The sequence below is a fragment of the Toxoplasma gondii genome, chromosome IX, assembly GCF_000006565.2.
Source record: "Toxoplasma gondii ME49 chromosome IX, whole genome shotgun sequence".
NCBI classification, from domain to species: Eukaryota; Apicomplexa; class Conoidasida; order Eucoccidiorida; family Sarcocystidae; genus Toxoplasma; species Toxoplasma gondii.
Genome location: NC_031477.1, coordinates 2,571,856 through 2,586,068, shown reverse-complemented (window position 1 = coordinate 2,586,068; position 14,213 = coordinate 2,571,856). Strand labels below are relative to the sequence as shown.

The following is a 14,213-nucleotide window of genomic DNA, read 5'->3' as shown; positions in this document are numbered from 1 at the left end:
CAACCCGTGTGCTCGTCGCGAGAGGAGACTGACCCTCCTCGCATGCACGCATGCCACATGGAGGCTCACGGAATAGTAGAGCAGTCAGTCGGCTGTGCAGCTGTCCCCCTCAGTCGGCAACTCCATGCGACTTAACCCGCTTACGAATCAGCAAACTGTCGCCAAGAAATCCTCGTTTTTGGCGTTCATGCTGAAGCACTTTTCCCGACTTTTGCCTGCGGGTTCAAGGGCCGCCTCCCAGATTCTTCGCTCCAACAGGAGTTGACAGGGTGCTGTGCATTGCAAGTACACTTGGGCCACCTTACCACATTGTTCGCTGCTGAGAGTGTGATCTCTGTTTCCTTTTCTTGTGTCGCCTCTGCTGTCTCCACTCGTCAACGAAAAATTTCTTTCCACACTCGGAACCATTTGTCGCGTGATTGTCCGAGATTCCAGACTCTGCCATCCCCTACCCCCCATCAGTTTTTGGCTGTCGATTCTTTCCGCCCCTGGTAAGACTCTATCGTCCCTGGTAGTCGTGCTGTTCCGCTGAGCGCCACTTGAGGTAGGAAAATCACTGTCTCGCCATCCGCAGCTGCGTGCTCCGCCATCTACGCGGTAACTGGAGTGATAATTGTGTACAGTCCGACGCCATTTTGCACTACCGGCAGCCCTTCTATGTTTCCACCTGTTCGCCCCCCTGCTGGATGCAGGCGACACTCCTGACACAGTTCAGGACCAGTTGAAATCGTACGACGAGGTTCGACAGATAGGACCAAGTTTTATTTGTTTCTGGGCATCAGACCCACAAGAACCTTCCAGTTGCCGTCCACAATGGCTGCTGCGCTTCGGTTTCTAAACACTGCGCTCACGACTTCCAGACCTTTGTTCGCTTCTGGAAGTCGCCCGCAACTCTCTCCTCTGTTTTTTATTGAGAATGCTCGGCTGCGAGGCACTTTCTCTCGTCGGTTCTCTTCTGCTGCTGCGCCAACAGCAACTGCTGCAGATACGAAGCCGGCGAGTGCCACGCCGTTGCAGAAACCAGGCTCGTCTACTGGAGGAATGACGAGTGGACCAGCATCTCCTTCCCGGCAGTCAACCCCCAGTATTTCTACGGGTCGCCATGCCACAGATGTCTACGATGTGTTCATTGTTGGCGGTGGTGTCACTGGAACGGCTCTGCTGTACGAACTCTGCACGTTCACAGGTACCGATGCCATCCTGCTGCGATTTTGTGAATGAATCTCGAAAAGATTATGGCACAATCAAACATTGCCTCGTGTGCATGAATGGGAAACACGGTCTGGAGGGATTTGCAGTGGTGGCTTCCCAGCAAAGCGGAAATAGTACGGACGAAGCTTGCGGGGCATCTTCGCACAGACAAGAAAACTCCTCAGAGCGTCTCGTGTAACTTGGCTGACTCTGCTTTTCCAATTGTGCATCAGCATCCACATGGCATGCGAGGCGCAGAGAAAGGGAAACTGACATCTGCTTTGAGCCGAAAAGTGAATTCGATGAGCAGATGTCTTGAGAAGGACTGAAGTGAACTGACTAGTGGGTCGTGTACAATGCTTTGGCTATGCTATCGGGAGGGTCAACCTTTTTCAGTTCTATTTCACCAGGCATGCATGTTTCTAAAGTTCTGATAGCTGTCTGTTTTTGAAGCATCTCCATTTTGTGGCAGAGTTGCCGAGTGACAGTCCACTGTGACGCGCACCTGCAGGTATACCGCCTCGCTGTCGACCTCGCTGGCTTGTGCCTCATACGCGGCACTGGGATACAAACGTGTGAGAAGTTAGTCTTTTGGGATGTGCAGCATAGACGAGAAAGACGACTGATGTAGGGTTCCTGACGGTTTATGGGTATCACACATTACGCTGCAGACGCCCACACGATTGTCACGTCTCTGAGTGCTTTGCAGATCTGAAGAAGATCGGACTGGTGGAGCGACGTCCCTCGTTTGCGGTGGTCGCCTCGTGCCCACGCAACAACTCTCAGACAATCCATTGTGGCGACATCGAGACGAATTACACCGTTGAAAAAGCGAAGATCGTGAAGCGCCAGGCCGATATGCTCCGTAACTTCGCAACGAAGTTGCCTCCGTCGGAGAGAGACCTGGTCGTCCAAAAGATGCAAAAGATGGCGCTCGCTGTCGGCGACACAGAGTGCGAGTTCATGGAGAAGCGATACCACGTCTTCAAGAATTTGTTCACGCGCATGCAGTTCATCGACAAGAAGACGGTCGGTCCCGAATCCACCAGGGTCGAAGCACTAGGGGATGAGAGAAACAGAGGAGACTCGTAGCGGACATCCATCAGAAACGCATGTGATATTTGTCCCGTACTGGCGTGCCTGCGACGATCCAGAGGGGGGCCATCCCGCGTTTCTTGCAGCCGTGCGTGAGCGGTGACAGAGTAAAGATGGAGGTGCATCGTTGACTTTTCTTACGTGGTTAACCGGGAGCAAGCATTCTCGACAGACTCATGTTCACAGTGCCGACGCCCTCCATTCCCGATCCGTCTTGTTTCTCTGCAGATTGCCGAAGTCGAGCCACGTGTCGGCATGAAGAACTCCCATTCTATGCGATCGGATTCAGCGTGCGCCATCTTTATTCCGGATGAGCATTCTGCGGTGAACTACTACCACTTGGCTGCCTCGTTTGTCGACCAGGCGAAAAGGCACGCCAACGGCAAGCAGGTCAGGCGAAATGATTTTTGGTAATTTTTGCCTTCACATATTTACCAAGCGGACGGTCGAGACTTATTTGGAGATTCCAGATCCTAGTGGAGAGATATCGAGTGCTCGGATCTTAACGTTTTTCCACGCCGCAGCCGGCATGCAACTAATATGGTGGAGCAAACGCGTAGTGGCGTGCCACTGAGAGGTTTGTTCTCTGTCTCCGAGATGCACTGCTCTAAATTGTAAATTGAAGATGGGACGCCAGCAACTGATGGAGATCGCAGCTGCACTTCTTTCCAGTGTAGTTCTTCCTGTCTGTCGGTTTGTCTTGCGTCCGTACCTTCTCTACACTCTTAGTAATGAATCTTTCGCAGCGCCTGTCTACTTTCGTGTTGCAGGTGGACATTCAAACCTCGACGGAACTCCTGGACCTGAAGCATGACGGTGATACCTTCTCCATCAAAACAAGCCGCGGCATAGAGAGAGTACGATTCAGTCGGGGGCTTCGGTTCCTTTCCGCTCACACTTCTCATTTCTATCGATGGGCACAGAAATACCCTCATCTTGTACAGCACTATTCCGCCATGCAAAGCATCCGCAGCGGTGCTGGACTTCTAGCGACGCTCTTGGGTTCGACGTCGGTATTCAGCCGTGTTCGATATGACTGCTGGCGGTGAGTACACAGCTTCGTTGACCAAGCGTTTGCTGAGGATGTTTGTTCTCTCTGGTTCAGGCGCGATTCGTCGTTGTCAGTGCTTGCGGTCAGTCGCTGCTGTTGGCCCAGCGTATGGGCTACGGACTGAACTTCAGCTGTCTCCCGATGGCCGGAAGCTTCTACTTTGCGCCCGAAATGTTGAATGGGAAAGTCTACACGTGCCAAGACCCGCGGCTCCCGTTCGCTGCGGTGCACGGAGATCCAGATCTCGTTGCAGTGGGAAAGACGAGGTTCGGCCCTACCGCGCTTCCGCTCCCCATGCTCGAACGCTACAACATGTCTTCCATCGGCGACTTCTTGCGTGTTATTAACCCCGACATAAACCTCGTTAAGGTGTATTTGGATCTCCTTGGCACGTCCCACATGCGCAACTACGTCTTGAGAAACTTCCTCTTCGAGGTCCCGAAGCTGAACACCGTGCTCTTCGCCAACGTAAGGAACCAAGGGAGATCAGGGACTTACACCTACGCCGATAGGGGGCTGGACTGCGGGGAAAGTGTGTGAATGCTCTTCGCTTCAGCTGAAATGATATAGGACTGAGAAGCTTCACTGCGAATGATACTTTCCGGCGAATTTCCGGTTGGCCAGAAACTGAGACTGGACAGTTGGTTATCCCGTTGACAATATTAGCGAGAGTCTCCTCTTTCATGTATTTGCGGAAATGCATACGTGCTCACGGAACTTCTTGCCGATTCAATTCACACGAGTTGGGACAGCTCGTAGCTGGAGTATGGGCGAACCATTGGCAACGCGTTGGCTCGATCGCTGTAGGATGTAGAGTTCCCGTTTGCCTCCAAGTCGATGTGCGGCGCTAATCGAACACACTGCCTGTCTGCTGCTTTCGGGGCGTTGTGGCTATAGGACGTCAAGAAAATTGTCCCGTCAATCAAGCCGGAAGATCTCACATACGCACAGGGCTATGGTGGTGTACGACCTCAGCTCATAGACAAGGTACAAAAGAAATTGCTGCTGGGAGAAGGCAAAATCAATCCAGGTGAGCAGCCGTTGTATTCGGCAACTAGCAGATTTTCTGCAGCTTTGAAGGCACTGTTAGGCTGCTGAATCAAGAATGGTCATCGTTGACTGTTCATATGTTCACCTGTTTTGTTATTAATGTAGCGAGCAAGCGACCGGTTGGCTGTCGTTGCCTACACTGCTTCGTATTTGCGTTGATATATCAGTGCCTTGATGTTTGCCTCGATCTGGCATATCTGAAGACTGTTGTGGGCGAAAGTGCATACATGCTTTTCACTACTGATCCCATGGCGGCTTAGTTACATCACTATGTAACGGCCGCGACTGACGTCTGCACTAGCTTGTCTCGACTGTCACCCGTGGGCGCCGTGTGCGTATGTAATGTTCGTTCCGCCCAATCGAAGGAAGTTGAATTTCCTGGAACAGCTTCACCAGAAAACTCTACGAGTGGGCTTATGCGAAAGTGTGAACACGTGTATATGTCCACACACAGGCACTGGAATTATTTTCAACATTACGCCTTCACCTGGAGGCACGACCTGCTTGGGCAATGCCGAGCTGGACATGCGTGCAATCTGCAAGAGGCTGGGCGCGAACATTGATGAAAAGCTCTTCAAACGGACACTTCTGGAAGGCGAATACCCCGTGGCACACTAGGAGCCCATCATCATTTGGATTTCTGCGCAAAGTGTCGACATTTTGTCGGTGATTTCGCTTCCTGTGCGTCGGCCAAACCATGTGCCCCTACACACACACAGTTCTGTCTCGCGGCCGGACATCGATGTGGTGTGAGGGGAAGGTAGGATGCTTGGGCAAGTTCGCCCGGACTAGCCTCTGCTTCAGATGCTTCTCGTGTCCGTCCTAGCGTCGCAACAATGATTTGTCGGTGTATTACGTGGTGTCGTGTACCACAGCTAATGTGTTGAAAAGACTGAATATCCTGTAAGTCTCATGAACCAAGATATTTTCGGATCCTTCATGAAGACGGCAGGAAGGAAATGTGGCATTATAAAGTGAACAGAAATGTGTTGTTCATCTTTTTGTCACCCGCATCCCTGAAAACCTCGTATTCAATGCTCAGCTGTTCAGAAGGTTATAATTATCGAAATAACTTCTTACCCTACGCAGCACCTTCGGTAACCCCATCGGGGTATCTACTCTCTCACCTACGTTGCCTGTCTGAGGAGCAGTTGCAAATGTGTTTCCTTTGAGATGCTGCTGTTTGGCACAGCATATTGTGAGCCACTGGAGAGATATAAACTGCAGGACTGTGCGTCCTACACTCGTGGCTGCCCGGGTTCTGGCCGAGTTGTCCCGATCAGACGCTTCGTATATTGTGTTCTTTTTTCGAACCAGAAGTAGCAATTGTGAAAAAAATAGGCGGCTGTCAGAGGCTTCACTCTTTGTTTAGCGGCGATCAGAGAGCAACTGCTAGCGGATATGCATTTATGAAATGGGATATATTTTTCCCATTTCGATGACAAAATATGAAATACCATTTCCCCATGCAGCACTCACCCTTTGTCAACTTTGGAACTACATTCAATATTTATGGCAATCGCAAGGAATATAAGAGCGCTCCACTGCGATGCAGCGACTGCGAAAGCGAACAATTCTTGCATGAAGAGATTGTCGGTTTAGCGTTCAAACAGGAAACAAAAACGCATACGTTTCCTCGGCGCTCATGACTGACTCTTCGGCGGCACAGTAGGTTTTCACTACGTTCTCGTTTTTCTGCAGGGCATGTCGCGCAGCACTCTACTGTAAATCGAATCAATTTATGAGGTCGCCCTGTTAAGCAGTTCGTTGTGCACAGCCTGTGGCCTGCTCGTGCTGGATGTGGTAGAGAGCCACGTTGTGGAAAATGCGCCCAGAGACCGGCCCATCGTGCTTCCCATGGAGACCGAGCCACAAAACGGGACGAATATTTGAAAGGTCGCGTAATACGTAGTCTTGTTCAGTAGTATGCCAACACCACAAGACACGCAAAACGAAGCTCATCACCTTAACTGTATCTGAGTACACCTACGCGGCTTGCGGTGGGTTCGCCGGAGTCCGTAATTACTCCGCATGCATATCTCCGTCCACTGGACCTCGCGTTACTTGTCGAACAGCTTTTGTGCACCCGCACGGACAATCAACGCCAAGAGAAGGCCAGGCACACATCGAGCTGCAGGCCCGTGTACTGCTGTCGGATTGAATGTCATCCTCCCACCTAGGTATTTCCGGAGTCACAGCCTTAGGTGTGCACCTAAGAGACTCAGCAACAGTATTAATCAGCAGGCGTCGCTCCCACAGCCTGATGAGGGAAGACTGTCGGTGCAGTAGCATGTCTAGCGGTGCTGCAGCAGACATCCATCCCTCCTCTCCACCATCACATGGAAGAACTACCCTTTCCCAACTGTTTCCCGCCTCCCTGTTGTAATACATCTCTTTTGGTTGACCATTTTTCGACACTGCAAGATTAGGCTTCACAGAATCGCTGTAAGTTTCACCTGAAAGAGCACGTTGTGAACACCTGATTCGGAAAAGACATTTGTCATCTTTTGGCTTCTTGGAACAAACATAAGGAGCATGGGGTGTGTTATTGTAGTCGAAAAGGTACAGCAATGGTATGCGAGATGTGATATCGCTGTTATTGTCCCGCAGAGTACCAGCTACGTTTGTTGATGGAGACAGGTAGACACCTGTGTCACCTGAGTCACCACGTCCAGCAGATGGGATTATCCCGGGACTGGCGCATTCTATCTGTGATCTGACACTCGCCGGAGCCTTCTCGTGGAGACACCCAGTTGTCGGCAACCTAACCGAAGATGCTGCGCTTACTCGTGACACTCGCAGGCAGTTCTCTTTACCGGAAATATGACCACCGACACGATCCTGAATCCGGTCAGCGATGCCGGTACGCAATTCATGACCTAGACGAGGGCTCATAAAGAGCGGACAGTGATGTGACCTTCGATGGGGGTGAGGACGAAGCTCAGGTATGATTCCAGACGGTGCCGCGGGGCCCAGATTGGCCGTTTGAGAGTCTCTTACATTGGGGATCCCATTAGTGCTCCTTTGTGAAAAAGCCTCACTTGTCACCGTTCGTAGTTCTGCATCCGGAGTCGGATGTAATCTGATATGATTAAGTGGCTCGAGGAAACGAGGATCACATCCGTGAACTTGGCCTTGTTGGCTTCCGCATAGGCCATGACCGCAGGCGTAGACGATGTCTACAGGCACATATCCGGCGTCCGAGTTTAAGAATCCCGGGTCGAACCCCGTTACCAAGTTTCCAGACGGAAAACCGGCGGTCTTTCCTCCTTGTAATCCAAGGCATTCCCACGTATCAGCCGACCGCTCAGGGAACACATTGCTAAACACAGCAGCTGCCGACGTCTTGAACAGAAGGTGACGAACGACGCCCTCCAGTGCTCCATGTGTTTTGGGTAGGTGCTCCGCTGACAGGAGCGAAAGGCGGGCCGCTATGTTAAGAGCCACGCATTCGGCATCCCGCATATGACGGAAAAAGATCCCGCCGCCGTACGGCTGCAAAGTATATCAGTGGCAGCACAACGCAAATATGTATGAAGTTCCTGGGGTTCAACCGACGCGTGGGTCCGTTCTACCATTCCGGATCATTCGGCCTCTAAACAATGTGGCAGCAGGCAGCGCATGATTGAATACTCCACATTCAACCTATATTACAACGTAGCTTCACGTGCAAATCTACAGCCGCTGTCAACTGGTAGTGACACGTGCAACCGACAAAGGCGGTGGCTGCAAGTGCAGCGCTAATGGGCGAAAGAAATTTGATCCGGTGGACATGCCGTCGTGGCACAATGACAGTTAGCAAGCATATGCGGCGATATAGTGTATCCCATGCCTCGTGTATGCCTGAGAAGCGCATTTGCAGTCCTTGTTCCAACCTTTACCGATCACAGCTGATTCCTTGAGCACTCGAATTCAGGACGGCTTGTATTGTTCTGGTATGATTACGTGTAATCGAACACTTAGACGTACAATTGCCGCTTTGTTTTCGTATGATATTGCAGCCATACAAATATGTGCAAGGTTCCGTCTTAGACTTTGCCTGGAGAGACAAATTGACACGTAACCTCTCACCTGCTGTTCCGGCCTGCGGTGTTGTGGTCCATTGCGAAGAACTTCGAGCCACCGTGTGTCTGACGCGTACACGAGACGGTTAACAAACCGCCGCTTCGTCGCTGGTTTCGGCACTGTCACACCATGATGACTTTCTGCAGATAGAGTTAAATGATCGGCTATATCACTTAGGGAAATGTGAGACAAATCACCTAAGCTTACTGGAGATTCTCCCCTATACAGACCGGTTGTACTATCGTCGTCCACTTCGCTTCCGCCATGGAGACGCCGTTGCTCGGGGCAACCCGCCTCCGTCCTGCCTGCTCTCCCTCGTGCAGTTGTCGACCGACCCCAGCCCGTGCTCGGCTCAGTTTCACCGAAGGACCTATCCAGCTGTGCTGTCGATGTCGATTCATCAGAACCGTCACGATGAGGCGACCGATTCTGCTGTTGCTCTGGTATTTGCTGGCATCCCCCGGCTTCTGGCTTCATAGTTGTGTTGCAAAAACGAAGCAAACCGCCAGAGTGGAGTGTGCCATTGTCCCTGACGGGTGAGAAGCTTGAGGATGTGGAAACTGGCCCCAGGCTACTGTCCTGTACTTTTGTGCAGTCCGTAACAGCCACTCTGACCTTTTCATGGACAGATCCACTGACGACATTCTTCCCCGTGTGCGCGCTCATTTCGACTACTGGAGGTACTCCGTTGGGAAATGACCTCCGGGGAATGACATGGTCCCTATGTGAGGGCAAGTCTTCTACACTACTGTCGCCACAACATGGGGCCAACAGTGTGGGACAACAAGCATTTGTGCAATCTGCTGCACAGTTTTCTCCGGTTACCTGTTCGACGACACCATTTCTTGCCCTCTTGGGCAGCAAGCGTTTCCGACGGATGAAGACCAGACGCCACCTTTTGTGAAGCCAAACAAGAATCTCTGCTGCGGTGAAATATGTTGAAAGAGGTTTTTCGGGGCTGTAAGCGAAGCGACTACCTTCCAGAGTGGACACGATGTTGGATGCAGGGTATCGCGGTCCCCTTCGAAGGTGACGTTCACCTTGAAGTATTCGTGCTCTCAGTAATTTATCCGTTCCAGTGTTGTCAGAGGCGACAAAATCTCTTGCTTCCTCCCCTGCTGGTTGACACTGCGTCGTCCGCTGGCAGACAACCTGGGGCAGATCATCTGCAGAAGACGGGTCTGCACCCTGACACGTTGTCGCAAATTTGCGTGACCAAGAGAGGACCGGACGACGTGGTTGATGATGTAATAAGCCAGCGGTGCGAGACCATGAAGCCGCCGCTGGTGTGCTGCAAGAAAACAGGTGAAGCCATGGTGCAGCCTCAGACCGCATGCGCTGACATGCTGTCACTCCGCTGGCGTCGGCTGATCTGGCGCAGATGGGAAAACGAAGAGCCGAATGCTCTGCACGAACGTTTGACTGCCGCGCAGAAGTTACGGGGGACGGCAAGCGACCAACTGGGTCAGATGTCGGGGTATTTCCACCATCTTGCTCCAGCGGGACTGTCATCTGACAGCTTTGTCCGCCGACGCTGAAACAGAACGCGTGTGAATGAGCTGTGCCGGTGAACACTCTGTCAGGAGTCTTCCCACAGATGCAATGCACAGGGTGGCTGTCGGAATTCTTCTGATCAGCCCCCTCCACCACAGCACTGTCAAGATGGTACATGCAGGAAGTGTCCGCCCTAGTGTTTTCTCGGACAGTACGTGAGTGAATGCTTGTAGTAGAACTGTGTTCGAACTCACACGTACTCGAACAATACCTCCTTTTGAGCGTTTGAATCCGCTGCCATGACTTAAATAAGGAAACCATTTGTTGCTCGGTGTCTATCCTGTTGAGAGTCCGCGAACAGAATACTGCCATCAACACCTCGGCCGACAAATACGGTAATGAGGGGAACAAGTCTCTAACATCGTAAACGCGATGAAGCAACATATCAACGAAGGGGAAACGTTGCCGGAAAGGCATGATGTCTTCTAACGACACGCTCAAGTTTTCACTTGGTCTGGAGCAGAGGCCAGGTTCGGCCGCTTCGTCTTTAGAAGACTGGCGTTCCCTTTGCGTGACTTCACATGAACAATATACCCCCAACAATTGGCTGCCCATGGCTGAACCCGTGACGGGTAAACTACCTTGCCACGAGGAGATTCGACGCTGGAACCGATTCGCGCCAAGCATGCCTGCGTCCGAGGCACTGTGTTCGGCGCTGGAGGCAACCAAGAGTAGCGTTAGGGCAACGCGTGGTGGGCGCCGAACCCGGGACCAGTCGATGAGCGAACACAAAAGCTGTCCGTTCATTGCTGAGCACTGAAAATCGAATATAGTGGGTAAAACAGCAATAAGCATCCGGCTCAGGCTGTCTGCGCACAAGGAGAAAAGGGATGGTGGGCGGTCGGAAAGTTCTGAAGAGCCTTTGCCGAACCATTTGTAGCGCACAGCATAGTCAGAGTTAATTGCATGAGAGTTCTCGCTTTCTGTTGGCGACGCGGTGGACGATGGGTGAGCCGGCCCTGAGGCAAGTTTTTGCTGCCGGCGATCCTTCGTGACAGGCCGCCAGAACGTCCGTGCTGGCGTCCGTGACCGTGGTAACACCGTTCTAGGAACAGGTCGAACTAGAGCAAGTCCGACAGTTGCGGGGATTTGAAGGGGCTGGTGGACAGGGGTCGTTTCACGTGAACGATCCATGGCCGCTTCTCCACGATCGAGTAACAACAGTGTAGCATGTAGTAACTCGGCAGCCCTGGGCCGTGCGTTGCTGTCTTCAGCATGTGAATACCGATCTAGAACCAAGGAGGATGAAGCCGCCTCTGTCGGTCTGACGTGATTCCTCACCCAGCACATTTGATGAAGCAAAGGTGACAGAAAACCACCATTCGGTGCACGACTTTCATTGCGCCTAGCGTCCAGAGGAAGAAAACCCGATCCGGCACTACTGTTGTGAAACGCAGGTCGCGTTGCTACTACAAGATCACCACCAGAGGCATGACGGCGCCCTCTTTTGTTCCGGGCAGAGTCTCCCGAGAATAGAGGTTTTGTTGACGCCCTCGGAACAATGGAAACAGCGTCACTTGCCACAGATGGAAGCAAGCAGGCAAAGAAAGCATTTACAAGTTCGCTATAGGTCGACAGCATCCAGCAGATCGCTGCAACTCTCACTTGAAAGCAGTTGCAACGGGTCTGATCACTACAATAAGGTAGTTTTGGTGAGGCCTGCAGTTGCCCGTCCACTGACTGGGTCATCGTTGGAGGTGGCACTGCCACAGATGAAGCCGCTCTGCGTACTGGACTGGAAACGCCCTCTGTGGCTCGTGCGTTCGTCATGTTTCTGACCCTCTCCATGACTGTTTGATGTTGCCGCCTTAGTGTTTGCAGTCTGTGAACGGTGCCGGCTAGGAATTCAGCATGCTCACTACTGTCCGAGTAGTCAGTTGCACCGATGTAAAGAGTCACAACTCTGCCCGTACATGCGTTGAGCACTCCTGCATTTTCTCTGTGGGTTTCAGTCCTTTTATCTCGGGATTTCGAATAAATCCTGTTTGTCATTCGCTTCACCGGAACCGCGCCCAGTTGACTGGGGCTGCACCCCGCTCCTTCATGTTTTGTTCTTGTATCCCTCAGTCCTGAAATCCACTCGTTTCCACCCTGAACGGAAACACTGTAATCCTGCGAGAAGCCACAATCACGATCTCGAGTTGACTTTGGTGCGTAGATGTGATGGGACCAGGTATCACAGGACCTGCTCGATTTGGTTGTTTCAGATGAGCGATCCCTGAACCTGGTATCATAACGAAAGCACACCGATTCTGCAGTATCAGGTGCCTCAGGTTGTACTTTCCAGTCCTGAGACAAGGTCTCCCCACAGGACGTCTGAGGCGTGATCGAGTCGACTCTTTTTCTTCTCCAGCTCTGCCGGTTCGTGAAGACGGAACATGCATGCTGCTCCGAGTTAGCCGCAGCGTGCCCGTGATTTAACCCAGTTGCTTGTCCGTGACAATACTGGGACGTGGAGCTGCTTGAGAGCGCCTGAGCTCGATCGTGAGCACATGAGCCTGTAGCTGATTGTGGGGGTATCCCTGACCCGCAGTAGATTACGCGTCGCCCGTACACTACAGTATAGTCTTTAGCAGAGCATACAGCCGCACCGCTTGTAGAGCAAGTATTATTCCTGTTGAGTGCGGTACAACAGTGACCTCCGTGGTTTAGTCCATTTGTCGCACCCGGGGTTTCCGCTTTACTGTCTGTGGCACGTGTGCATCCTCTAGTAACCCCTCGTCGACCTGCAAAGACACACCACGGCCACTCTCCGGTTGGTGGCGCATCAGGGCCGACTTCCAGAGTCTCGCGTTGTATTGGAACGGTATCGGCCTTTGATGAATTCGCTAGCGCCAGGATACACCCAACGCAGCAGGATATAGGTTTTCGTTCATTGGTAACGTCTATCAAAGACGAAGGCACGACGATGTCACGGTACGTCAGGCTATCAAAGTTGACTACCCGCAGCAGCCAGGAATTCTCGGTGAATCCAGCATTTTCACGTCCCATCTCGAAAAGCATGCAGATACGGTTATTAAAGCATCAATAATCAAAACTATGGCAACTACCGGGAGCAACAAGATGTCCAAAATATACCAACGGAGTTGCGACAAGCGAAAGTTATTCGTACAGAATGCAGCCACCAAGACGTACGTGACCTGAGGATCTGCTTAAGAAGATTGAGAATACACCAACCGGCAGGGGTGAAGCAGCGTAATGACACAGAGATGGAGCCACTCCCCTGCACTTGATATTAAAGTTAACGGGACCCGACATACAAGAAATTATGACTTGGCTAAACGGCGCAGATGCAAGGGTCATCGGCAAAAAATTTCCGTGGCAGACCCGGATGACCAAATGGGACTTTTACTCCTCTGACTGGTAAAAAGTCATGTCAGCTTCGAGCTCCTGAACAGCTCGTTGAAATGTCCATGTTCAGCCAGCATTCATCACAGACAGTGACACATCGAAAAACGCTCAAGTCATTCCTCATGACTCAGGCAGAGAGTGAGAGAGACCAATGCGACTTCACTGCGCAGAGATGTAAAAGATATACCGGTAAATTCCTGTCTTCCATTTCCACCGAGGTTACCGTGTGATTCTACATATATTGTTGATTCAAACACCATTCACTTAATTTTGCCTTCTTTCCATATCTCACTGAATCCTCAGCAAGCTATCAGAATAGAAGCAGACAGTATCCTGGAGATAAGGGAACGAGCAAAGAAGCACCATGTATCCCACGTGACCGACGCTGCAAGACACGCTTCCGTTTGGCGCTCTAGCTCTGTATGCCAAATCATTTCGAGCGTAGCATGGGCCTGGAAACCAAGACAGAGATAACTCTTCGACCGCACTCTCTTTTCGACAGTAAAACAAAACGCACATTCAAGTCGTGAAAACAATGCCGTGCAGATCGTTGCAAGCGTGGACGTCATGGCTTTTTGCCTGCAGCCACTAATAGATATTTAAACCACCAGCACGGTCGCCCTCAGTTCTTGGTGAAACAGCCTGTGACTGGTACCAAACTGGTCACAACTCCCGTCACTCTGTACGGCTTCATCTATTCTATCGCTAGCTCCATCTCGTCTCTGAAGAGTTGATCTAAGGTGCAACCGAGCTAGCTACTTTGCTTTCCGCCCTCTCAGAAGCACTTCGTTTTGTCACACTCCTATTTTCCGACTTTCTGTCTTCCAGGTGTCGGATGGACCGTGGTAACCACTTA

General features: G+C 51.6%; 3 protein-coding genes across 3 annotated transcripts; 2 read left to right on the top strand and 1 right to left on the bottom strand.

The window, feature by feature from the left end:
* The first annotated feature begins 120 nt into the window (after nucleotides 1–120).
* TGME49_288500 (FAD Malate-dehydrogenase (MDH-FAD)) lies at nucleotides 121–5,449 on the top strand. Its single transcript, XM_002368249.2, has 7 exons — nucleotides 121–1,186; nucleotides 1,901–2,220; nucleotides 2,515–2,676; nucleotides 3,057–3,143; nucleotides 3,392–3,805; nucleotides 4,235–4,367; nucleotides 4,842–5,449. Exons 1-7 carry the CDS (start codon nucleotides 814–816, stop codon nucleotides 5,003–5,005), a joined length of 1,653 nt encoding a protein of 550 aa, XP_002368290.1. The 5' UTR covers nucleotides 121–813; the 3' UTR covers nucleotides 5,006–5,449.
* A 394-nt stretch (nucleotides 5,450–5,843) lies between these two features.
* TGME49_288475 (hypothetical protein) lies at nucleotides 5,844–13,025 on the bottom strand. Its single transcript, XM_018782036.1, has 2 exons — nucleotides 8,459–13,025; nucleotides 5,844–7,882 (listed from the first exon to the last, which is right to left on the bottom strand). The coding sequence occupies exons 1-2, from the start codon at nucleotides 13,007–13,009 to the stop codon at nucleotides 6,410–6,412; spliced, it is 6,024 nt and encodes a 2,007-aa protein (XP_018636359.1). The 5' UTR covers nucleotides 13,010–13,025; the 3' UTR covers nucleotides 5,844–6,409.
* On the top strand, nucleotides 12,387–13,929 carry TGME49_288465 (hypothetical protein). Its single transcript, XM_018782035.1, has 2 exons — nucleotides 12,387–13,369; nucleotides 13,428–13,929. The coding sequence occupies exons 1-2, from the start codon at nucleotides 13,275–13,277 to the stop codon at nucleotides 13,585–13,587; spliced, it is 255 nt and encodes an 84-aa protein (XP_018636360.1). The 5' UTR covers nucleotides 12,387–13,274; the 3' UTR covers nucleotides 13,588–13,929.
* Nucleotides 13,930–14,213: the final 284 nt, after the last annotated feature.

Excerpts from the sequence above, each read along its gene's own strand:
- TGME49_288500 (XM_002368249.2), top strand. The coding sequence starts at position 814 with ATGGCTGCTGCGCTTCGGTTTCTAAACACTGCGCTCACGACTTCCAGA. Across the intron at positions 2,221-2,514 it reads AGTTCATCGACAAGAAGACG|ATTGCCGAAGTCGAGCCACG; the intron begins GTCGGTCCCGAA and ends GTTTCTCTGCAG. Across the intron at positions 3,806-4,234 it reads ACACCGTGCTCTTCGCCAAC|GACGTCAAGAAAATTGTCCC; the intron begins GTAAGGAACCAA and ends TTGTGGCTATAG.
- TGME49_288475 (XM_018782036.1), bottom strand. The coding sequence starts at position 13,009 with ATGCTTTTCGAGATGGGACGTGAAAATGCTGGATTCACCGAGAATTCC. Across the intron at positions 7,883-8,458 it reads ACCGCAGGCCGGAACAGCAG|CCGTACGGCGGCGGGATCTT; the intron begins GTGAGAGGTTAC and ends TATACTTTGCAG.
- TGME49_288465 (XM_018782035.1), top strand. The coding sequence starts at position 13,275 with ATGACTTGGCTAAACGGCGCAGATGCAAGGGTCATCGGCAAAAAATTT. Across the intron at positions 13,370-13,427 it reads GACTTTTACTCCTCTGACTG|CCAGCATTCATCACAGACAG; the intron begins GTAAAAAGTCAT and ends GTCCATGTTCAG.